The sequence below is a fragment of the Lissotriton vulgaris genome, chromosome 9 (genome assembly GCF_964263255.1).
Source record: "Lissotriton vulgaris chromosome 9, aLisVul1.2, whole genome shotgun sequence".
NCBI classification, from domain to species: domain Eukaryota; kingdom Metazoa; phylum Chordata; class Amphibia; order Caudata; family Salamandridae; genus Lissotriton; species Lissotriton vulgaris.
The window spans coordinates 1,237,352,634-1,237,378,206 of NC_141697.1; the positions used below are offsets into that span (position 1 = coordinate 1,237,352,634).

At 49.4% G+C, this 25,573-nt stretch overlaps 1 protein-coding gene across 1 annotated transcript in view; it reads left to right on the top strand.

Moving 5' to 3' along the window:
* Positions 1-25,573, top strand: part of LOC147693152 (mitogen-activated protein kinase 14A-like) — a 127,782-nt gene that overhangs the window by 73,818 nt on the left and 28,391 nt on the right. Inside the window, exons 5-7 of the mRNA XM_086939396.1 lie at positions 4,360-4,389; positions 10,239-10,286; positions 21,966-22,080. Coding sequence (XP_086795522.1) covers positions 4,360-4,389; positions 10,239-10,286; positions 21,966-22,080 — 193 coding nt within the window. The remainder of the gene's footprint in view (positions 1-4,359; positions 4,390-10,238; positions 10,287-21,965; positions 22,081-25,573) is intronic.

Here is a 25,573-nt window from a genome sequence, read left to right on the forward strand (position 1 = left end):
AACACATCACACCATCCACCACCTTTAACACAACACCCTAGATACTACACATCACACCATCCACCACCTCTAACACAACACCCTAGATACAAAACATCACACCATCCACCACCTTCAACACTACACCCTATATACAACACATCACACCATCCATCACTATCAACACGACACCCTAGACAAAACACATTACACCATCTACCACCTGCAAAACTACACCCCAGATATAACACATCACACATTCACCACCTCCAACACAGCACCCTAGATACAACATATCACCTATGCACCACCTCCAACACTACACCCTAGATACAACACATCACACCATGCACAACCTCCAACACAGCACCCTAGATACAACACATCACACCATCCTCCACCTCCAACACTACACCCTAGGTACAACACATCACACCATCCACCCCCTCCAACACTACACCCTAGATACAACACATCACACCATCCTATACCTCCAACACTACACCCTAGATACAACACATCACACCATCCATCACTATCAACACGACACCCTAGACAAAACACATTACACCATCTACCACCTGCAACACTACACCCAAGATACAACACATCACACATCCACCACCTCCAACACAGCACCCTAGATACAACATATCACCTATGCACCACCTCCAACACTACACCCTAGATACAACACATCACACCATGCACAACCTCCAACACAGCACCCTAGATACAACACATCACACCATCCTCCCCCTCCAACACTACACCCTAGGTACAACACATCACACCATCCACCCCCTCCAACACTACACCCTAGATACAACACATCACACCATCCTATACCTCCAACACTACACCCTAGATACAACACATCACACCATCCATCACTATCAACACGACACCCTAGACAAAACACATTACACCATCTACCACCTGCAACACTACACCCAAGATACAACACATCACACATCCACCACCTCCAACACAGCACCCTAGATACAACATATCACCTATGCACCACCTCCAACACTACACCCTAGATACAACACATCACACCATGCACACCCTCCAACACAGCACCCTAGATACAACACATCACACCATCCTCCCCCTCCAACACTACACCCTAGGTACAACACACCACAGACAGAACACATCACTCAATTCAGCATCTTCAACACAACACTCTAGACACAACAAAAGACGCAATTGAGCACTTCCAACACAACACCGGTCTAGGTTGGAGTCTTTGAACCCAGGGCGTTGCGAGGCCACAGTCCGGGAGGAATGGGTGTCATATAAATATGAATCTCATAGCACAGGAATGCCCTCTCCGTTTTATGTTTGAGCTTGTAGAGTCGATGTTATTGTCTCTGTGTCTTCCCTCTTCCTTCTCCTACAGTAACCCCCACCCCAGGCTGTAGACAGCCCCCCGCCTCCCCTGTGGATGTACAATAAATCACAGCTTCAGACAGGTCGGTGCACCAGGGAGAGGGGGGGGGGGGGGGGCAAAGGATGCCGCAGCGCCTCGTTGGACAAAGGGGCTCAGGTGTGGGGAGATGAGGGGGCCGGGAGGGGGCGGCTCTCATGAGCATCCGTGGTAAAAATAGCAACACTTTTAAAGCCATGGCTCGCATACGCCACTTGAAATGACTGCACACACAAGAAGCAGGTGCTAAAATATGGCTTCCAAGGACAGAAGTGATGAATTACAGCCGACCTACAGACACCCCCCGCTGTTTGGGGGCGCGGACAGTCCCCCGTACCCCTAAGAACGCCCCCTTCTGCTCAGAAGGCAAGCTAGATGTACCTATAAGCTATAACCTCGCTGTTTATATAAACAACTTTTATATCTGGCAGCAATAAAACCGAGCCTGAAGGCTGTCGCGCGCCTCCTTCCTATCACGTGGCTGTGCTGCTGAGGTGATAAAAACAATATATTGTCCCCAGAGGGCGCGTCTTTGCGCAGGATGTTGTGCGCCGGGTTCAGTGAGCAGAGTCAGCCGCTTCCTGGTGCCTGAAAAGGAAAGTGATCGGTCCCAGGACTGTCTGCCGCGCCCTGATCTAATCATTAACACACCCTCTGCAGTGTAAGTCACCTCTAGGCGCTGAGAAAGGCACAACAGGACGGACACACATTCATAGACATTAACTGACCACGGCTGACAGACACCTGTTAGTGCCGCACATTCCCAAGCCCGAAAACATCGCGGGAAACGAGACTGAGGGAAACTGTCGGAATGTGTCTGGAACAGGAGGACCCCGTGTGGGTCCTTAAGGGACAGATCCATGCCGGATTTTCAGAGTTTCCACCGAGCTCTCTCTAGATTTATTCTATGAATGCATGAAGGGCCTTATTTATGAGGCCATGCATCACTTTTGCGCCGCTGGTGCGTCACTTTTTGTGACGCACCAGTGGCGTAAAAGATGCACCATGCTGCGTCATATTTACAAAGTGACGCACCTAGGTAGACGAATCACTATGTAAACCCCTGCGCCACATTCTACCTGCGCCAGGAATAATGTATGCAGGGTGGGCATTCTGACGCAAGTAAGCTTGTAGAAGTGACGCCGTGAAATCTATAAGATTTCACTGCGCAATTTCTAGGAAGCAAATGCGTCAATATATTACGCCTGCCTCACAGCAGGCGTAAGACTGACGCATGACATTGAAATGGGACTTACCCATGCTAAATGATCCATTGCTGAAGTTGCGTCACTTTTGTGACACACTCCAGCAATGCGTCACTTTTGTACCTACAGATACGTTAGAGATACTGACGTATCTGTAACTCCTTGCGACATGATGCGTCATACTGTAAATATGACGCATCCAACATGTTGCAATGAAAAGTGACGCATCGCTGTTTTCACGCAGCGATGCATGACTTTTCAAAAATGAGGCCCGAAGTGTCTTCTAAAGGGAACATGCCTGGCAGTGTTTTGGCGCTGTGCAAAACAGGGATGAACCATGAAAGTCCTAAATTTGAACAACTGTAAGGACATTGGTTACGAAGCCAAGTTTTAAGCTGTTTCCTGAAAACCAAAACTGATGATGCTGTTTTCAATGCAAAACGAAGACGGTTCTATTGTAAAGCTGTAGATATGAACAAACCTCTTCCACCCCAAAAGGTACCTTTGAAATTTGCAACCTTTATGAATCTAGCTGCGCTGGGGTCTGCCAGGTATATGACATTACAAGTTTTTCTTAAAATAAGATGAGGCTTTCGCGAACAAGGCGCTGTGGGCGAGGCAGAGTGCCTTGAAGGTGATACGAGGGCTGACCGGGAGCCAATGAAGGTGCCTAATGTATTGAATTATGGTAAATTGAGAGGAAACGATTGGGGGCAAAATCTACAATAATCAGCGTCTAGCCAGAATTATAAATCCACCATCGTGTTAGCATCGATAATGTTTCAGCTCTGGTGGCCAGTCCTTTTCACTAAGACTTCATCAGGATGTGGAAGGGACATGCACATTGTACACTGTAGTGCACTCACTCTGTTCACCTTTGACTCTGCGTAACACACTGCGCCGCTGTGCTGTGTGTCATCAGGATGCCCGGATTCTGAGATATCTCGACATCTACTGTTAATAGAAACAGCTACAATATGCAGTGACGACAAACTTTATCGTAATAGTCTATATATTGTATTCAATGGCACTCATTTTTTAGAAGAAAGGTTGCATCAAATCTGCAAAGTTTCAAACTTTTAGCATGAATACACCATCCTGTTTTTTAACTCTAGTTATTGTCATGTCAGCATTTTGTCATAAAAGCTCATCTGCGTCACCAGGGGAGGGATGCGGGCAGCCTTCTTATCCCTCCTTAGGTGTTTGGCCAGTCAGAATCTGTTCTCCATCTAAGTTACTGAACACCCACCACGGTTTCCTAATCACTCAAATTCTAAGTGACTGACCAACCTATATGACTCCACCGGCCTAGAAAGTTTAGCAGCTCTGTCCTCCGTGCCAGAGAGAGGGGGCATTCAGTCCTGAGGGAACAGGTGAGTACCACAGGGACGCCTTGTTGTGGTGGATGAGTGAGCTCCACCTCGCAGCCGCTCGCATCCCGAGGGATTCTGTTCATGATGAGAAAAATAGCTCTTAAGTTTCACAGTCTGTGCTTGGGTTATTTCTGATTTCAGACTACAAGTCCCAGGATGCAAAAGCAAAAACCTGAACTGAATGAGTTACTGGATTACGGACCTGGGAAACTTCAGGGCTCTCCATAGTTCATGGCGTCTGAGCTGAATCTGTCCTCCAGCGGTAAAATAGGAATTGTGAGCTTGAAATGTGCGTTCACAAACCCTGTACCAGCACCAAGCCAGTTGTAAACTAATTGAATCTTGTTTTTTCTGTTTTTGTTGACAGTACATCCACTCTGCCGGGATAGTGCACAGGGTGAGTATGTTCATGCAATCACAAGTAAGGCATGTGTGTGGGAAGGTCATGAGCATGTGTGTGGGTGCGTGCATGAATGACGGGAGCATTTGTGTGTGAAGGTCATGGGTGTGTATGTTTGTTTGAAGGCCTTGAGCATTTGTGTGCATGTTAAGGCTGTGAGAGTGTGTGTGTGTGAAGGTTATGATAGTGTGTGTCTGTGTGCATGTATGAGGGCACAAGCACATGCGTTTGTGAAGGCTGTGATAGTGTGTGCGTGAGGGCATGAGCATGTGAGTGTGTGAAGGCTGTGATACTGTATGTGCCTGAGGGCATGAGAATGTGAGTGTGTGAAGGCTATGACAGTGCGTGTGGGTGAGGGCATGAGCATGTTAGTGTGTGAAGGCTATGATAGTGTGTGTGTGTGTGTGTGCATGAGGGCATGAACATGTTAATGTGCGAAGGCTGTATGTGTGTGGGGGGCATGCACAAGAGGGTGTGAAGGCTATGATAGTGTGTGCGTGTGAGCATAAGCATGTGAGTGTGTAAAGGCTATGATAGTGTATGTGCGTGAGGGCATGTGAGTGTGTGAAGGCTATGATAGTGCATGTGTGTGAGGGCATGAGCATGTGAGTGTGTAAAGGATATGATAGTGTGTGTGTGAGGTCATGAGCATGTGAGTGTGTGAAGGCTATGATAGTGTGCGTGTGAGGGCATGAGCTTGTGAGTGTGTGAAGGCTATGATAGTGTGTGTGTGAGGGCATGAGCATGTGAGTGTGTGAAGGCTATGATAGTGTGTGTGTGTGTGTGTGAGGGCATGAGCATGTGAGTGTGTGAAGGCTATGATAGTGTGCGTGTGAGGGCATGAGCATGTGAGTGTGTGAAAGCTATGATTGTGTGTGTGAGGGCATGAGCATGTGAGTGTGTGAAGGCTATGATAGTGTGCGTGTAAGGGCATGAGCATGTGAGTGTGTGAAGGCTATGATAGTGTGTGTGTGTGAGGGCATGAGCATGTGAGTGTGTGAAGGCTATGATAGTGTGTGCATGTGAGCGTAAGCATGTGAGTGTGTGAAGGCTATGATAGTGTGTGTGTGTGTGTGAGGGCATGAGCATGTGAGTGTGTGAAGGCTATGATAGTGTGAGTGTGAGGGCATGAGCATGTGAGTGTGTGAAAGCTATGATAGTGTGTGCGTGTGAGCATAAGCATGTGAGTGTGTGAAGGCTATGATAGTGTGTGTGTGAGGGCATGAGCATGTGAGTGTGTGAAGGTTATGATAGTGTGTGTTTGAGGGCATGAGCATGTGAGTGTGTGAAGGCTATGATTGTGTGTGTGAGGGCATGATCATGTGAGTGTGTGAAGGCTATGATAGTGTGTGCATGCGGGTGTGCATGCAAGCATAAGCATGTGAGTGTGTGAAGGCTATGATAGTGTGTGCGTGTGAGCATAAGTATGTGAGTGTGTGAAAGCTATGATAGTGTATGTGTGTGAAGGCATGAGCATGTGAGTGTGTCACGGCTATGATAGTGTGCATGTGAGGGCATGAGCATGTGAGTGTGTGAAGGCTGTGATAGTGTGTGCGTGTGAGCATAAGCATGTGAGTGTGTGGAGGCTATGATAGTGTGTGTGCGTGCGTGTGCTCGTGAGGGCCTGAGCATGTGAGTGTGTGAAGGCTATATGTGTGTGTGGGGGGGCATGCACATGAGGGTGTGAAGGCTATGATAGTGTGTGCATGCAGGTGTGCATGCAAGCATAAGCATGTGAGTGTGTGAAGGCTATGATAGTGTGTGCGTGTGAGCATAAGTATGTGAGTGTGTGAAGGCTATGATAGTGTATGTGCGTGAAGGCATGAGCATGTGAGTGTGTCACGGCTATGATAGTGTGCATGTGAGGGCATGAGCATGTGAGTGTGTGAAGGCTATGATAGTGTGTGCGTGTGAGCATAAGCATGTGAGTCTGTGAAGGCTATATGTGTGTGTGTGGGGGCATGAGCATGTGAGTGTGTGAAGGCTATGATAGTGTGTGTGTGTTTGTGTGCATGAGGGCATGAACATGTGAAGGCTTTGATAGTGTATGTGCGTGTGTGTGTGCGTGAGTGCCTGAGCATGTGAGTGTGTTAAGGTTATGATAGTGTGCGTGTGAGGGCATGAGCATGTGAGTGTGTGAAGGCTATGATAGTGTGTGCGTATGAGCAAAGGCATGTGAGTGTGTGAAGGCTATGATAGTGTGTGCGTATGAGCAAAGGCATGTGAGTGTGTGAAGGCTATGATAGTGTGTGCGTTTGAGCATAAGCATATGAGTGTGTGAAGCCTGTGAGAGTTTGTGCGTGTGTGCGTGAGTGCATGAGCATATGAGTGTGTGAAGGCTATGATAGTGTGTGCGTTTAAGCATAAGCATGTGAGTGTGTGAAGCCTGTGATAGTTTGTGCGTGTGTGCGTGAGTGCCTGAGCATGTGAGTGTGTGAAGGCTATGATAGTGTATGTCTGTTTGCGTGAGGGCCTGAGCATGTGAGTGTGTGAAGGTTATGATAGTGTGCGTGTGAGGGCATGAGCATGTGAGTGTGTGAAGGCTATGATAGTGTGTGCGTATGAGCAAAGGCATGTGAGTGTGTGAAGGCTATGATAGTGTGTGTGTATGAGCAAAGGCATGTGAGTGTGTGAAGGCTATGATAGTGTGTGCGTTTGAGCATAAGCATGTGAGTGTGTGAAGCCTGTGATAGTTTGTGTGTGTGTGCGTGAGTGCATGAGCATATGAGTGTGTGAAGGCTATGATAGTGTGTGTATTTGAGCATAAGTATGTGAGTGTGTGAAGGCTATGATAGTGTGTGCGTTTGAGCATAAGCATGTGAGTGTGTGAAGGCTTTGATAGTGTGTGCGTGTGTGCGTGAGTGCATGAGCATATGAGTGTGTGACGGCTGCGATAGTGTGTGCGTGAGTGCATGAGCATATGAGTGTGTGACGGCTGCGATAGTGTGTGTGTGAGGGCATGAGCATATGAGTGTGTGAAGGCTGTGATAGTGTGTGCGTGTGTGCGTGAGTGCATGAGCATATGAGTGTGTGAAGGCCTGCCAAAGTGTCATCCTGCCAGCACTAGCTGGGCTGAAAGAACAGCTCGACCTGAGATTATGGGTCTGTAGCCATCACTTAAGATGGGGCCGCGGTGTTTACATGGCGCCAAGTACAAAGGGAGCTGTTTACAGAAGGGCGCGGCGGGATCAGCCAATGCAGGGTGTGCTGCTTGAAGCCAAGAGCCACGGGGCTGGGAGCTTAGGGCTTTGTAAGTTCAGAGAGGCCGAACTGAGGCCCCTCTTAGAGCAGCAGACCCCCCTCAGCTCTGAAAGTGGGGCGGGAGCACTCTTGGGCTAGGGGGTGGGGGGGGGGGGTTGAGAGAGAGAGAGAGAGAGAGAAATGAGGAAAACAAAGCAAACAAAAAAGTAAAAGTAACTTAAAAATATAGAAGGATTTAGCAAATAATTCCAGCCAGCCGATGCAAAACGTGCACACACTTCAAAACATGTAAATGCACCTGGTACCCCACAGAAGAGTGCAACCTGCTTTGTAGCCCAGCTCAGCAGCGTGAGAATCTCCCCTGGAAACGGCCCTTTATCAACCCAAGTCTGTGTCCTGGACTGAACCCAGAGCCTCAGACCTGGAGCTGGTGGAAAGGGCAAGGCAGGGGCTGCATGGTGTGCTCTGTCTGCGGTGAAAGACAGAGGGCTGAAGCTTCCAGTATAGCGCCTAGTCCTGGAGGCTGTTACACCTGGCACACCCCTTGCCACTTCGACATAGCGCCACGAAGCGACGCGAACCAGATCTCATGCCCTGCCCGAAGAACTTTTTATGGTCTGTCACCTTCAAGTAACTACATATATAACAACACAGTGTAAATGAAAATTAAATGCAAGCCCCGTTACTCAGCGGGAAATGCACTATCGCACCTTCTGAAGCCTCTGTTACTTAATGCCCTATTCCAGAGCGTCACGGAATTGAAACCGTGTGTGTGCAGTGGAGAACAGTGGCTTGTCCAACGTCCCAGTCTGTGACAGAAAGCACTGTGAACATGTAAGTCCTTATTTTAAACTTGCGCTGCAAGGCTGCTACAAAATGCGCAAAAAAAGTAAGAAAAAAACATCCTTCACTTCCAAAATATAGATTCAGTAAAACCCAGACGGGTCTTAGTGCATTTTTTTTAAATGTCTCTTAAAATCACACACTTCGTAGCATTGCTGTTAGCTGCTAAGCAGTATCTCTCAAAAAACGAATAAATGCATATCATCATAAAGGAATTTTAAAGTGATTCTATCAATTAAAGGCAATCCCAGGTTTCAAACATCCTTTAAATTTTCAGATTGACCAGTTGCGCACATTTGCATTTCTTTCAGCTAGCAGCACCCTGGCAGGAAGGCTCGTTTAGCTGTCTGCCCCTCTCTCGGTTTCAGAGCACAGGGGACTCCCTGCCTTACCCTTCAGCTGAAACATTTCAACTCTCGGAATTAAACGTCCCACAACTGTTGTCTTTTCACAAAAAGTAGGGGATCTGTATATCAAAATTTTAAAAAGTATGAGCACTTCATGCCCCTCCGATTCCCCCCACTTCAACCATTGATGGCCGGCCCAGCGCGCTTCTCGTAATACCAAGATGGGTCCCCAAGCAGAACCTCTTTTGGGAACCTTTATCAGGGACGTGGTTATAAAAGATGAATGCACCTTCCACCAAGAGATGGTGGGAGGTAGGGTAAACCTCGCAAATGAACAGAGAAAGGCCCCAGACAGGCTCAGGTGAGTGATATTAGTGTGAGAGTAGGCATAATGCTGGGGTTTATGTAGGGTCTGCAGCAGCGGTGTCCACAGTTATTCCAGGAGGATCGGATTCACGCCATATATTGAGGACTCCCACTGACTGTAAATGAGTTCCATTTAGATTGTAGTTTCTGTGGATCTCCACAATGAGCAATGGAGCCTCCCTCGTGGACCAAAGCTGGACACCCCTGGTCAGCTGTGTTACAAGGGCTCATATGTGGTTCCAGCCGCCACGCCAATAACTCAGGGGCATATTACCAACGTTTAGCGATATTTATCGCTAACGATGCTTAGCAACACATTTTTTAACGCTAAGCATCGCCGGAAATTATCGCAGAGATAACTTGCTATTAGCAAGGTTTATCTCAGAAGTGATAAAAATCCTCACGCTAACTGCCAATTGAGAGATTATCGCTGGAAAACCAATGATAATCTCTCGAAGTTTGGTGTTAGCATGATGATAGGGGCTCACAAACGTAGCCATGCTATCCACGTTCCATAGGATATCATGGCTAAGTCAGGAAAATACCAGGTGTAAAAAAAGCAGTGTTAACCGCGGTTAGTGCTGCTTTTTTTTATCACTAACAGGGTTAGCGAAATCCTTGATAATAGGAGAAATGTCGCTTAACAACATTTCTCCTATTATTTTTCTCTGGAACGCCCCCTTTGCATCTCATTAGAGATGCAAGGGAAAGCGTAGAGAAAAAGGGTGCTAACATGCGAATTTGCGTGTTAGCACCCTATTGCTGATAGGGAGATAATTTTATCTCCGCTTTCTTGGCTTTTAACCGCATGCGCGCTAGCGGGTTTTCCCGCTGCGCGCTGAAAATTTAAAAAACCCGAGTTACGTGACAAAGCCAGCTCGTCATGCACGCAGCGCAGGTAACGCCCATGACGAGCTGGCTTTGTCACCAGCATCGAAGGGGTTAAAGCCAAAAAAGCGGAGATTAATCCCTTGATAATATGCCCCTCAGTGCCTACGTCTTTCCACTCCCTACAGCCATTTTCATTCTTCGTTTGACTTCGCTAACAGGTGTGTTCCTGACCCCACTTTTACTTTCTTCCTCTCACAGGATCTAAAACCCAGTAACCTGGGGGTCAACGAGAGCGGCGAGCTGAAGGTATGTGCCAGGGACGAGAGGGTGGAAGAACGTGTGAGAATTGGGTGTATTCTGTCTAAGTTGTTTTCCTTTATCTGCTGATATAACATTGTTTTCTTTGTTCTTACCTGCAAGAACATGTCTGAATGATTTACCTGCAGAGTGACTTTTATTTCTGCCACACCTCTTGACTTACCTTCTCACCGGGGTCCGCATCATGATGGCCAAGTGCCTGTTTTTTTGTGTGCGAAGTGTCTGAAGTTCAGACATAAACAACTCAGAATTTCTCCAAGTTAATGCATGAACTTTAAACAGAACAAGTCGGAAACAGTGAGCAGACACTTACCTCCCTCTGTTCCAGACAGAATTCCTAAGTGATATGCCTCAACTTTAGACACCTTGCTTGCAAACAAAACAGGCGCTCGGCCCATCATGGTAGAGCCCCAAGAATCACCGTCTCCCATGCTACCCCGATAATGTTCACCAGAATCTTTCTGGACTTACTGACTCTTCCATCTGTTGGGGGTGGGGATAGCACAGCGGTCATTTCATTGGCTGTTCCATATAATCCGCCCTCTACAGCTCGTGCAGCGGACTTTGAAACAGAACCAAGGGCCGCTTTGCGGATTGGCCGAGGACATTCGGTCCATCAGGGTGGCGAAGGACAGTATCTCAACCACCCTGGCTGTCGGACGACCATCTGTCAAATTTAGGGACAATCGCCTGCCCAGTGGTCATCTCTGTACTTTGAAGGCAACAGCTTTTCTTGCAGTTTCTGTCAAGTTTGACAGCTGTTCATCAACCTTTCAACATGTTTTTGTTTGTCAGAAACAAATTCCTTAAGCAGCAGTGTGTTTCTAAAAACAAAATCTCACAATGACCCCCCCCCTCAAACTCTGGGACTTTTCTACCATGATGCAAGGTTCGCCAGAGATCTATTGTTACCGACGCAGCTTTCCAGGAGACAGGACCTGGCCACGCGCATGGCGATCGGAGCGTGCCACCGTCTCCTGTCTCCTGGGAAGCTCCAACACACACGCATGCGCACACACACACGAGCGCCCATGCATGCACGCACGCACGCACACATACATACATACAGAGACACACCTCCCCCCAGCGCACACATACACACATGCACACACACACCAGTGCACCAAGCCCCCCCCGCCGTCGCACACATACACACACATGCGCACACATGCACACACATACACACACGAGCGCACCGACACCCCCCCTGCCGCCCCCCCTACAAGTAAGGGCCACTTACCGCCACTCCGGACATCTGCAGCCTCCGCGGGGCTCTCCCTCAGGCATGGGAGCCCCGCGTAACCACTGCTCCTCGCGGCTCGCAGCTCGAGGTGGGTCGGGACTCTGACCTTTTGGGAGACCGTAGACCGGAGGAGCTGTCTGTCCACCTGGGGACTGTTTGTTGCTGTCTGCCCCTGCTTGCAGTGTCCGGGGATTCGGCGAGTGCGGCGGCCGGGGACTGCGAGTACCAGCATTCCCTTTGACCATCAATAGCTGGTACTCTTCCCCTGCCGGCCCCGCCTCCCGCCTCCTGCCTGCTATTACCTCTTGCCGCCCCCGCTTCGCGGGTGCGACTCGCGGCTCAAGGTGGGTCGGGACTCTGACCTTTTGGGAGACCGTAGACCGGAGGAGCTGTCTGTCCACCTGGGGACTGTTTGTTGCTGTCTGCCCCTGCTTGCAGTGTCCGGGGATTCAGCGAGTGCGGCGGCCGGGGACTGCGAGTACCAGCATTCCCTTTGACCATCAACAGCTGGTACTCTTCCCCTGCCGGCCCCGCCTACCTGCCTAATAAAACACTCCTTGTTTATGTCCCGCGGGACGCACGCGGGACGAAGCGCGGGGCTAAGCCCGGGCAAAGGGCGGGCCCTCTGTGGCCCTCCGAGGCCTGTGGAGGCCGGGACGGGCCACCCTGCTTGGTTCCATCACAGAGGGAGGTATCGTGCCTAAATATTATTCGTTGTTGTGTCTGGCATTCCTTTAAACTATTACAAACACGATGTCCATATGGGAGGATCTCAACGCCCTGTGCGGTACTAAGTACGCCCCTGATCTTATAACCTCCCCAACTGTGGACTCTTTTTGTCTTAATGCTAATGGCCTCGCTGACAAAGCTCATAGCCAAGTAAATGCTGCGCCCCTGGGTTCCTACAATAGATGGAAGCATGACATTGAAACTAACTTTGGGAACAATACAAGTATACCATCACTTGCTAATCCAATAGCATTTATTGAGGACCCGGCCGCGGACATACCAGAGGACCCTCTTTTGTCTCTCAACACGACTTTATTGGCCAAAATTGAGCAATTGCTGGCTGCTACTATCTCTCCCTTGGTCACTAAAATGAATGATTTAGGGGAAAGGCTGACCAATATTGAGTCAGTAATAAGAAAGCTCCCGCTTCCAGATACTATTATGGCCACATGCGTCTGTCCTAACCCTACCACCGCCCCCGAAACGTATAAAACTGGCAATGGGCCCATTCAAATACAGCCATTACGCACACCTATTCAAATAGGCCCCAAAGTATCTGTCAAACCCGCACCAAAAACCCACACAGTGGCTAGATCCGCACTGGCAAGAATGCCACATATCAACCTGCCCCCTGAGGCCGCCCCGTATGTCTCTGTCCTCTCTGGGGTCCCTGCCCTCACCCAGGGAACACGCGAATCCCAGCAGGATTTGTTAAATAAGGCCACCTATTGGCTAAATAAGAATAGACCGTTGCCGCCGGGGCTAGACGGGGGTATCTTGAGTGTCAGGAGGGTGGGATGGCTAGGGACGCTGCCCAAATGCATTGCTGGAGATTTGGTACTTATTAAATTTAAAAACACCAATGTTGCCCCCTTTTTACGAGTTTGTACCCCCAATGAAAGTGAAAGACAAGGCACAATTCGCATTTGGGATCTATATGATTTTTACCCGAGCTCCCCTCACATTACATAGGACAAACTCTAAAGTTTTTTAATGGTAACTGAATTTTGCACAATAATTGTTGAATGATGGCTTTTTATTGTGTCCATGAAATGAAATGTCTATGGTTTTTGTATTTTTTTTGTTAGTATTTCTGTATTGTTGATGCTTTCATGATTTTTAATTTAAAAATCGAATAAAGCTTATTACTACTAACCACTGCTCCTCGGGCCAGGCACTCCGTGGGCGCGGGCTTCGCGCACAAGACGGAAGTCCCGCCCCACCATAGGTTTCGTTTTTAGGAGTGCGCGCGCCTCGTGGAATGCAGGGGGAGTTTGCAGAGGGGCGCGCGGCGCTGAGAAATAGGTTGACGGAGACTGCCGTCCCTCCTTGACAAAAATGCCTATAGTGAACTAAGAAGCAGGTCACTTGTTATGTGCACCCTCTGTGTGGCCAGGGTAGCTATTATACATGAACAACATTATAGTTTGTTAAATCAAACACAGGATTGGGGTTTTATACAGTGCACATCCTTAAGTCATGTTTTTCGAGGCCCTCTTATATGTGATAATGAAGAAAAAGGAAGGAAAGTGGAATAAAACTATCATCTAGGATCACACATTTTGGTGAAGTTGTGAAGCCGGGATTGAGCCCAGCTTTTCTTGTTAACCTTTCTGCACTTCAGCCACTACATTTACATGCTCCCTCTACTACAATCACCCGGCCAAACCGCCACCCTCTTGCTATCCATGTCGCTGGACCTCGGTCACACTACAGACCAAACTTTGTGGCCTCTCTGAAAGTGTTTGTCAGTACCCATGCTCTAAAGCAAGCCCCACCTCTGAAAATTGATAGTGGATTTTACAGTTGTCTACATGCAATATTCCAAGGTCTGGTGCTCAACCTCGGCTTACATTGAAGTATCCCCGTCAGGTCTGACCGAACGAACTTGATGGATGCTCCCTTCACTCCAGTGCAGGTCCAGCGATTGAAAACAGACCATCATCAACCCTTTACTCAAAACACCTGCTGCAGATGCAAACACCTGGCCAACTATTGGCTGGCCACTAACCTCCTCTTCCACATCAAAATCATGGCAAGGCCTAAACGAGAAGGGTGAGAGTATATTGCTCCCACGACCTCCCCGCACCATCAGAGCAGATCCCGCCCTTCCTTGGCTAGTTTGAGGCAACGGCTCCTTGTCCTCCCGGACCAGAAGTACAAATCTGCCCTCACACTGTTGGAGCTTTCCACCGCCAAAGAGACCCTTTTCCCGTATAATCCTACTGCAAAGTTCAAGCTCTGGGCTTGGACATCTGGACGTGCAGAGCAACACGACGAATCTTTTCTTGTCTGTAAAACAGTTGTGATTGACTCATTGGTGTCGCCCACGTGCCCCGTTTGGCGTCTACAGAGGCTCAGCCTTCGCGTGCCTTCTGGTTCATATCGACGTAAGCTCCACAGGCTCAGGCTCTTGAACACCACCACGTGAACGTCCAGCTGTAACCGATGACTTACAACTCGCAGGTCTAACTGGAAAGTGTCTGAGAATCCAAGAACAGTCCCCTGGACCACCGGCTGCACTGGATGAAGGAGCGTCCTGGGAATGGATGGTGCGAAGAAGAGACCCTCGTGATCAGAAACACCAAGACCAGACCTAACACTGAACCCTCTTCTTTGACTGGCCCTCAGGATTTGGGACACCCTTGCGACCCCTTGTGGCTCTTAAAAAACAAGGAAACCAGGGATTCTTGTTGATGCCAAGATCTCTGGTACCCACGCCTGTGCAGGCGGATGCATAGAGTATGAACTCTCAGCTGCCCCTGCTTCAAGCATCCAGCTACTTCCAGCCACTCCCAGCCCCATCCAGCCACATCCAGCCACATCCAGCCACTTCCAGCCACATCCAGTCACATCCAGCCACATCCAGTCACATCCAGCCACATACAGCCACTTTCAGCCACATCCAGTCACTTCCAGCCACATCCAGCCACATACAGCCACTTTCAGCCACATCCAGTCACTTCCAGCCACATCCAGCCACTCCCAGCCACGCCCTGCTACTCCCAGCCACACCCTGCCACTTCCAGCCACTCCCTGCCACTTCCAGCCACTCCCAGCCACATCCAGCCACATCCAGCCACATCCAGCCACTTCCAGCCACATCCAGCCACATCCAGCCACTTCCAGCCACTTCCAGCCACATCCAGCTACATCTAGCCACATCCAGCCACTTCCAGCCACATCCAGCCACATCCAGCCACTTCCAGCCACATCCAGCCACTTCCAGCCACATCCAGCAACTTACAGCCGCTTCCAGCCACATCTAGCCACATCCAGCCACTTCCAGCCACACACAGCCACTTCCAGCCACATCCAGTCACTTCCAGCCACATCCAGCCACTCCCAGCCACACCCTGCTACTCCCAGCCACACCCTGCCACTTCCAGCCACTTCCAGCCACTTCTAGCCACTTCCAGCCACATCTAGCCACTTCCAGCCACATACAGCCACTTCCAGCCACATCCAGCCACCTCCAGCCACTTCCAGCCACATGCAACCACATACAGCCACTTCCAGCCACATGCAACCACATACAGCCACTTCCAGTCACTTCCAGCCACATACAGCCACTTTTTTCAAGCTGACCAAAGTGCTGTTGAAGAGAGCCTTCGGTCGGGCACAGCTTGACTAATACAATATCATCTAGTTTGGACTTCCCAAAATCTTTTTTGTCTGACTTCGCAGACTTTAGAACCAAGCAACCTTACTGTGCTGCAAGCTTAGCAATGGGTACCCTAACAATCCTGCCTTCAGAAGCTTCCATTCACCCCCAGTCTAGCTTCTAGGGGTGCCAAGGTTAAGTGCAGGTTCCTGCGTGCCATGTGCAAAGCATGTAGGAGGAACTGACGCGCTTACCCCCGGAAACTGGCACCTGGGTGTACCCCAGCTTAAGGCCTTCGCTCTGTGTCTGCCCATCAGATCAACCATAGACCATCCAAGGGGATGAAACATGGAGGCAGATCACCGGGCGCACAAGGTTCGAGACTCCAGAATGTTCTCTGCCGCAACCTGAGAACCCACCAAAAAGCAGCCATGAAGCTCCTGCCCATTCTACCATCCGATGCACCCCTTCCTTCCTCCTGCAGAGGGCTCTCTTGGTCGATGGCACTTTATAGCACTTCATAATAAATCCATTTGAACGCCAAAGCATCTTCAGCTAAAATAGCAACTTGTCCGCCTCCACGGCTGTCAGGGCCGGCTCTAGGCTCATGGTGGCCCTGGGCAAGGAGCGTAGGTAGGGGGCCCTGGCAGTAAAGAGGGGAGGGGCCAGGGTGTTTAGAAGTGGAACAGAGCCGGAGGCCGCCAAATCCCTGCCAGGGGCCACCATGCAAATATGTATCCATCCTCAGAGTATTAATATATTAAGGATATATATTGGCGTGGTGGCCCCTGGGGTTTGGTGGCCCTGTGCAGGTGCACAGCTTGTACATGCCTAAAGCCGGCCCTGCGGCTGTGCCTCCTGTAACTTAGAGTTCTCCTGATGCAAATGTGGATTAGTGCAACGCTCCAGTCAGGAATCAGTAAAGCCCTCTGGGAGACACCCTCAGCTCAGCAGTCTGTGGAGGGTAGGGGTGCGGCACCCCAGCTGGCTGGCGGGAGTCACCGAGCCGGGGCATGCGCAGGAGAGGTGGGCACTACAAGGCTGTGCACGAGTTCCTTATCACAATAATAGGACAGGAGGTCCGTGGGAACGGAAGGTGCAAGAATGCGAATATGAAACAAGGGGGTGAGTGACTGTACGAAGAGGGCAGAATGCAGAATGGGGCAGAGACAAGCGAACCTGCAGTGCCCAGTAACCGGAGGCCTGCCCTGCACGTGGGCCTCTCTGCTGGCTCTGTGCCAGGCTGGGGCAGAGGAGGCCCTGCTGGAGGCCAGATCGTCAGAGAAGAGGCTCTGACATGTAACTCTGAACACCACGGGGCTGTAGACACTAGGGGGCATATTATCAAGCACATGCGATAACTATCGCAAATCTCGCATAGCGCGATTTTCATTTTCGCCGTCTATCGCTGGATTTCAGCGCTGGGTTAGCGATGTATCATTAACGCTTTTCAAACAGACTTTGTGAAATCCATCGATAGAGGGTGATAACATGCGTTAGCGTGAGAAAAGCAGCGTAATGTACACCTTGATAATAGGCAGGTGTCGACTTAGATCCACTGCCCATGTGACAGATGGCTAAGTCGGACCAATAGCAGGAGTTAAAATTTCGCTATAAAGGGGCCATAGCGCCACTTTGATCATTGATTCGCGGGTCTGGGGCATCCTTGTAAATATAGCGATGCAGTTTTAGCGATGTGTACCCATGTTGTTCTGTGAGGAACGCCCACTTTGCATGTCATTAGCAATAATAATCTCTGACATGCAAAGTGGAGAAAAGACGGCTGCTAACTCAAGGAAACATGCGTTAGCGTGTCCTTGATAATAGAGCAATATTTAAATTGCTGCTTTCTGGCTGAAAACGGCCGCTAAAGCGGTGAAATTGGACTTTATATTATGTCCCTGGGGGGCTTATTTACAAGGCCCTTGCACCAGTTTTGCATCATTTTATTTTTGCGTCATTTTTAAAATGGGAAAAGTGACGCAAAAGTGGCACAAGCAGCTTGTAAATCTGCCCCTGTACAGTGCGGGGGTGGGGAACATGTATTAATAAGCTGGCCGCCAGTAATGCATTCCTGAATTACCATGACAGACTCGCAGTTCATGACTGTTACCACCATTTAATACATGAGTGCTGAGGGCTAATCTATAAAAGATCGTAAAATCGATCCGCCGGAAGACGCGGTTGTGCTGAGGGGCGCACGTGGTTGGGCTGTGCAGAGGGAATTACGTTTTTCAGGGAAGACAAACATTGCCACCTAGTGGCGATTGGGAGACTAGCACGCATCTCTGCAGCTGGAGCCACTTCTGCAAAGACGGGCTTTTTACTGATGATGAACGTAGAGCTGACGTCACTTCAAAAGTGTGTCAGGGGCTGAGTCTTAACTACTAAATGCAGAATGGCTCCCGACCATTAAGGAGCCCGAAGCGCGTTATATGCGACGGTGAGGGCTTTTCTTTAGGTCCTGGGGCAGTCAAAGGTTAGAAGAATCCAGAGGTCGAAGTGGACGAGGGACGGCGGAACGACGTTCCCTTCCCAAGCTGTATTCATTTGCTGAGCACGGCTCCCATTCATTTTATTAAAAATACCCGCCCTTGAACAGTTAAGTTGTTGCGGGTTCACAGGACACATTTATTTTGAAAGTACTGTAAACAATTAAGCACAGCCCTTTGGCTGGCTACCTATTTATACTGTGTACAATCTTTCTTCGATTTGTGTTTAATGCATATTTTAAACTAATAACTTACATATTAACAAAGCTTCCTGTCACAGGGTTGGGCCTCTTAGCACTACAAGTACATGATACTGTTTCCCCACTGCACCGGCCAGGATTCAAGTCAGTGACCTGGTTACACCCACATCTGAAGTGACAGCATAAACTAGCAGAGCTTTCGTACCAGAAAGATTAATTTCCCACAGATACATTTAAGATACTTTTATTTTTCATACAGTGTGTACATTATATTTAATATGCAGGTGCCGGTAGATGGCAGGCCAACTAAATAGTAACAGAATATGTTGTTCTTTTTAGCCACTACTCTAAACCTGCCCCTACAATCACTAACCCCATCCCCACAGTCCCGCTGACCCCAGTCCCACACTCGCTGACCCTGCCCCCACACTCGCTGACTCTGCCCCCACACTCGCTGACCCTGCCCCCACACTCGCTGCCCCCAGTCCCACACTCGCTGACCCTGCCCCCACACTCGCTGACCCTGCCCCCACACTCGCTGACCCCAGTCCCACACTCACTGACCCTGCCCCCACACTCGCTGACCCCAGTCCTACACTCGCTGCCCATGCCCCCACACTCGCTGACCTTGCCCCCACACTCGCTGACTCTGTCCCCACACTCGCTGACCCCAGTCCCACACTTGCTGACCCTGCCCCCACACTCGCTGACCCTGCCCCCACACTCGCTGACCCTGCCCCCACACTTGCTGACCCCAGTCCCACACTCGCTGACCCTGCCCCCACACTCGCTGACCCCAGTCCTACACTCGCTGCCCCTGCCCCTGCCCCCACACTTGCTGACCTTGCCCCCACACTCGCTGACCCCAGTCCCCACACTCGCTGACCCCAGTCCCCACACTCGCTGACCCCCAGTTCCACACTCGCTGACCCCAGTTCCACACTCACTGCCCCAGCCCCCACACTCGCTGACCCTGCCCCCACACTCGCTGGCCCAACCTCATACTCAGGTTCACAGTTCACAGACTTTCCTTTATGCACTTCGATCACTGTTCAGAACAGCTTTGAATTTCTGATCCAGTTTCATCTGTTTCACGCCCTCTTAGCCCAGGTCACTGGCAGGGCACGTGCACACTCGTCCAAATTCTAAATGTGTTTACATCTCATGTTCAGAAATAGTGACCTGTGTTTTCAACAATGTCACACAGCAGCAGCAGCTCACTAATATTACTGAAAATACCCTCTGTGACCCCTCCCATTTCTCATATGTCAGGTCCTGTTTTGATCTGTATGAAACTTTTTATGCATGTTGCATGAAACATAAACATAACATTTCTCTGCAAAAATGCCTATAATAGAATCTGGCACAACCCCCACATTAAAAATAAATTAAAGGAAAACGGTATTTGAATTAACTTGTTTAAGAATTATTCAAGGTTGTCAGGGCAAGACTCTGCAGAACAAAGCTGACTCTATCAGGGCCCCCCTAAAAGGCTGGGGCACTAGGCCAGCGCCCACTTTGTCTATGCATGAAGATGTCTCTGACTGGCAGGGTGGTGAGGCAGAGCAGTCGATGCTGACTCCCGGAAGTGATGAGTACAGGCCTCAGCAAGGCCTGCGAATGCAAGGGGTTCGCCCTTCTGTGCATAGAGTCCTCAGACTACACAAGAAATTGGCACGGAAACTGGAAATACAAAGACATAGTTTAATAAACCTTTAAAGGTGGTACTACAGCCCACACAACACTCTACAGTATTGTACAAGGTAGAACAAAGAACTCAGACATGCGGTCCCCTTTTATACACAAAGAAGGGGCTCATAAGTAGGCGGTTACAGCTCAAAACATGATTTACAACCATATATGGACATTTCTCAAACATGATCGATACATGGGTGGAGTTAATGGTTCTTGAGGCCCGCCGAAATACACATTCCAATCTACGCTAATCAGAGACAGATGTGACTCCTACTGAGCATGCGCTAGATGCACAAGGAACTATTTATAGCTTGTTGCTGGGCAAACTTCAGGGGTGACTAGCAGTGAGGTAGGACTCGCCTTGTGTCGAGCACATGGCAATGTATGGCACACAAGATGGAGGCCAGAAAACAAAATGGAGTCTGGCCGTATTTAAAGTACAGGCGGGAAAACTAGCAGAAAGACACAATAGCATGTCTTCAGCTAATGCTTAATACTATCGCTGTTTTATTTACAACAGAGGTGCAGATGGTCATAAAGCGGAGTCCCTGTAACATAGTAAATAATGCTTCAGAACTTTATTATCCATCAGCCCTTTACTTTGAATAACCCCACTACAAACAGGTAAGTAAAATACTTACAAACAAAAAAAGAACGCTAGCACCTACTGGAGGTTATGATTAAGGGCGGGCGGGAACTCCACTTCGCCAGCAGAGTGTGCGGAGATTTGCCCACTCCGCGCTCCATTGGGATCGCGGAGTGTAGGAAAAAACTCTGACTCCGTAGCAGAGCGAAGTTAGTCAGCCCTCCCCCCGCCACAATAGGCTCCCCGCCTCCACACTCCCTAATTAAAAATACTTACACACTAATTTAAAATGAAATAATAAACACACTTACCTGCACTGCGGTGTCCCCGGGCTGCTATCCTCCTCCTCGCCATCTTTCTCCTATGTGGAGGTACATGTTGAGGGAACTGACACATGTCAATGGTGCCGCTGCACTAGGTGAGCACCACACCATACAATTACACAAGCATACCACATACATACAAGCGATCTCCTGGAAACCAGCTCCCGCCTTCACCCAGGACCCACAGCACAGTTGTAATACACCGCAGGCGGGAACACGCTTTACATTTGAAGCCCAGTCCAGCAGGAATACATGCAGTGCTCTGAGAGAAGGAGGGTGGAATAGTGTTGTTCTGTATACAACATGTGTCTCCACAACAAGTGCGGATGATGTCATCACGCAGCAACATTCAGTAACATGTCATGGTGAGGACTCACCCAGAGCACTTTTGACTGTGGGCAGTAACCACTGATGTAGGCCGGTGGGAAGCGGGTCTCGACCACTGCCCAGGATGGTCCTATCACTCACAGGATAACTTACACAATGTGCATACTGTGAGGTATGGAGGAATGACAGACACAACATACACTATGTAACACAACACAGGGCATCTGAGGACGGCTGGCTCCTTCCCTTTGTTAAACTGAAATGTTGCATTGTTGCTCCCCGGTGTGAAATCCAGTTTTTATCAAGAATCTGATGTTTCTGTTACTAGGTTGTATTTAGTATCTTCATTTTAGTATAGTTTTTATCTTACTTTCTTCCTAAAGTGAGGTGCTCAGGCTAATATATATTGTATGTTTCTTTGAATTCAGACAGAAGTAGGTCTCACTTATTGTGCTTCCCTCCCTGCAGATTTTAGATTTTGGTTTGGCCCGACATGCCGAGAACGAGATGACCGGATACGTGGTGACGAGATGGTACAGGGCGCCGGAGGTGATTCTTAGCTGGATGCACTACACGCGGGCAGGTACAGTAGAGCATGGTTACTCTAGCACCTGTGTTCCAGGTGAACACCTGCAGGCAGGTGCCATATGGCATGAACGGCCTTACACTCCAGACATATACACCAGGGCCTGATGCAAGAAGGTATTTACGTGCAGATAAGTTACGAGTGCGGAATCTCCTCATTCGGGCGGCATCTCCGCACTGAACTGCAGTGCGGAGATGCTGCCCCGGGTGCAGAGACTCTGCCACGAGTGGGAGACTCCGCTACCAGTGCAGAGACTCGCCACAAGTGCAGGGACTCAGCCACAAGTGCAGAGACTCCGCCTCGACTGTATAGACTTCACCACAAGTGCAGAGACTCCAACACGAAGGCAGAGACTCCAAAACGAAAGCAGAGACTCCACCACGAGTGCAGAGACTCCGCCACGAGTGCAGAGAATCCACCAGGAGCAAAGAGACTCCACCATGAGTACAGAGACTCAGTCACGAGTGCAGAGACACCACCACGAGTCCTGAGACTCTGCCATGAGTGCAAAGACTCCACCACAAGTGCAGAGATTCCAACACAAGTGGGAAACACCCCCTCGAGTGCAGAGACTCCACCATGTGTGCAGAGACTCCACCACAAGTGCAGAAACTCCACCACGAGTGCAGAAACTCCACCATGACTGCAGAGACTGCCATAAGTGCAGAGACTCTGCCACAAATGTAGTCCCCCGCAAATTTAGAGACTCCACCATGAGTACAGAATTTCCAGAGATGCTGCCACAATTGGAAAGACTCTGTCACGAGTGCAGAGACACCACCACGAGTGCAGAGACTCCGCCATGAGTTCAGAGACTCCACCACAAGTGCAGAGACTACACCACGGGTAAAGAGACTCCACCACGAGTGCTGAGACTCTGCCATGAGTGCTGAGACTCTGCCACGAGTGCAAAGACTCTGCCATGAGTGGGAGACTCCGCTACGAGTGGGAAACTCCACCACAAGCGCAGAGATTCCAACACGAGTGGGAAACTCCGCCACAAGTACAGAGACTCCACCATGTGTGCAGAGACTCCACCACAAGTACAGAGACTCCGCCCAAGTACAGAGACTCCGTCATGAGTGCAGAGACTCTGTCATGAGTGTTGAGGGGTGCCGCTCGTAGAGGAGACCTTGACCCGTTTGCCTGTAGCTGCAAGGAGCCCCGTAGGGCATTGTAATCAGCGCCTGGAGCCCCGTTGGGCATTATCATCTGTGTGGGAGAGCTGCTGCGCAGGAGGACGGGACTGCGAGGCCCAGCAGGCTGTGCGTGTGACATCGAGCACACCTGCCGCCTCTTCCCGTGCCTCCGCCCCCTCTATTTCCAGTCAGCATAAGCTCCGGACTAATTACGCGTTAGCGGGACGCGTGTGCGGGACATCACCCGGGACAAAGCCCGGACTAAGGGCGGACCCTCTGAGACCCTCAGAGGCCCGAGGAGCCTGGCCTGTGCCAGACACTCTGCTCGACTGCGAGTAGCCAAAGGACACCGAGACTTCATAACTGTAAGTTGGCTAAATCCTTGCCGTAACACACCGTTGTGATCCCGTAAGACCTTGATGTACTGAGATTGGTACCGGTAACTGGCCGTAACCTCCTCCTGCTTTACAGTGGGATATTTATTGGCCTTGCCATGAACCACCCAGAGACCAGAAGCATGGCAGCTGCTGGGGTAAAGAAATTGACTGGTACCTTAGACGATTTTATTGTGCGTACACATGCCCTCATTGATGAAGGGATCATACTGATGGACAGAAGGGTGTCCCAAGATTTAGCCATGGCAAAGCGTTCCTCTTTGGGCTATATTGCACAAGCTTGCACTCCTAATGGTCCATCTGCTCCAAACACACTTGTAATGGTACACAAGGACGGGGGATGTGACATACCAGCCTCCCAGGAAGGCCTGGAGGCAACCCCTAATCTCTCCCTATTGGTGGTAAATGGCACGGCTGTAAACGAGAATGAAACTACAGTTAGTACCTTAATTGAAAGGGGCAGGAAAGAGGGGGCTATCCCTAAACAAAAGAGCAATAAACAAAAGCCCACTAAAACAACTACTCGAAAAGGGAAAAAAGCCCAGACTGGTAAAAACCACGACCCAACTCTGTTGGATCCGGTTCCTCTGAACATGAGCACCAACTTAGATGCCCAGACTCATATCGAGGACATCACGGGTGGGCCCCAGGCAAGTGTGGCCATAACACTAAGTCTGCCAGATGAAACTGTCTTGGATAGTAGTTTGGAGGGGATTTTGGAACTAAGTGGGGTAGTTGATAATCAAGCCAGAGGGAGTGAGGACAGTAATAGCCTAGTCATGGTTAATAATAACATTTTTGAAATGTTAAAAATCCTCTTAGAACCAATTGAGGTTAGGCTACGATGTCTGGAAACAATACTGAATAACATCCACAAAGATATTAGTGCCCCTAGCTTTAATTTGAACAATAAAGTTCCACAAAAAAAACCGATTACGAATAGACCATCCATAGCTGCTAAAAGCATCGCTACCACTAATCCACCTCCAAACCCCACCACTAATCCACCTCCAAACCCCACCACTAATCTACCTCCAAAACCCACCACTAATCTACCTCCAAAACCCATACCAACATCTAAAAACCCAACCACAACCGACAAAGTAGCGCCACTCATACAAACTCCCAAATTACAACAGGACAAAGATAACGCAGAAAAGAGGGAGTCGCGCAGAAACATACATCTACCTCCAGAAGCCTCACCATACGTTGTGGTCCTTACGGGAGTCCCTCAACCAGATACCAAATCAAATGAAAATAACGGGGGACTTGTAAATAAAACAATACATTGGCTTAATGATAACTACCCTCTCCCCCAGCCTTCAAAAGTAACATTCTGATGGTTGAAAGGGCTCCTTGGGTGGGGTACAATAAAAAAAGGGCACACGGTGATTGCGTGGTGATAACATTTGAGAACCCACGCACTGCTGAATTCATCACAACGAGGCCTCCAAGAAATTATGGTCTGTCCATTGTGGCTAGGGCATTATCCTATTTCTACCCTGAGGGTGAACACCCGGATAATAGGTGGAGTTGGACCAGGGATAATCGACATCATGGTGGTAATAATGGGCAGGCTTTTGATAATAACTACCATAATACACAGTGGAATGGGAGGCATGATGATGGCTGGAACATTGTGAAATACAAAGGGAGGCCTCCTTACTTTCGCCCACAAGGTTATGACCCAGGATGGGCAGGCAATCTGCAATTTCCTCCGATTTTTCCATGTTACAACCGGTTTGATTGTTTGGAAGCGGTGGATTGACTCCCCAAGATCAAGGAAGATGCCCGGTTGTCTAATAAACCTGTGGACTTGGGTCTTACAAGTTGTTTGGGGTCTGAGGAAACCACAGAAACTCAAGTGGGGGATGAGATCATACAAGGGAGCGAGGTCGGACAACTAGATGACATTCTAGACATTCTACCCGCAGCAAAAGATTATTGCAAGGTGGT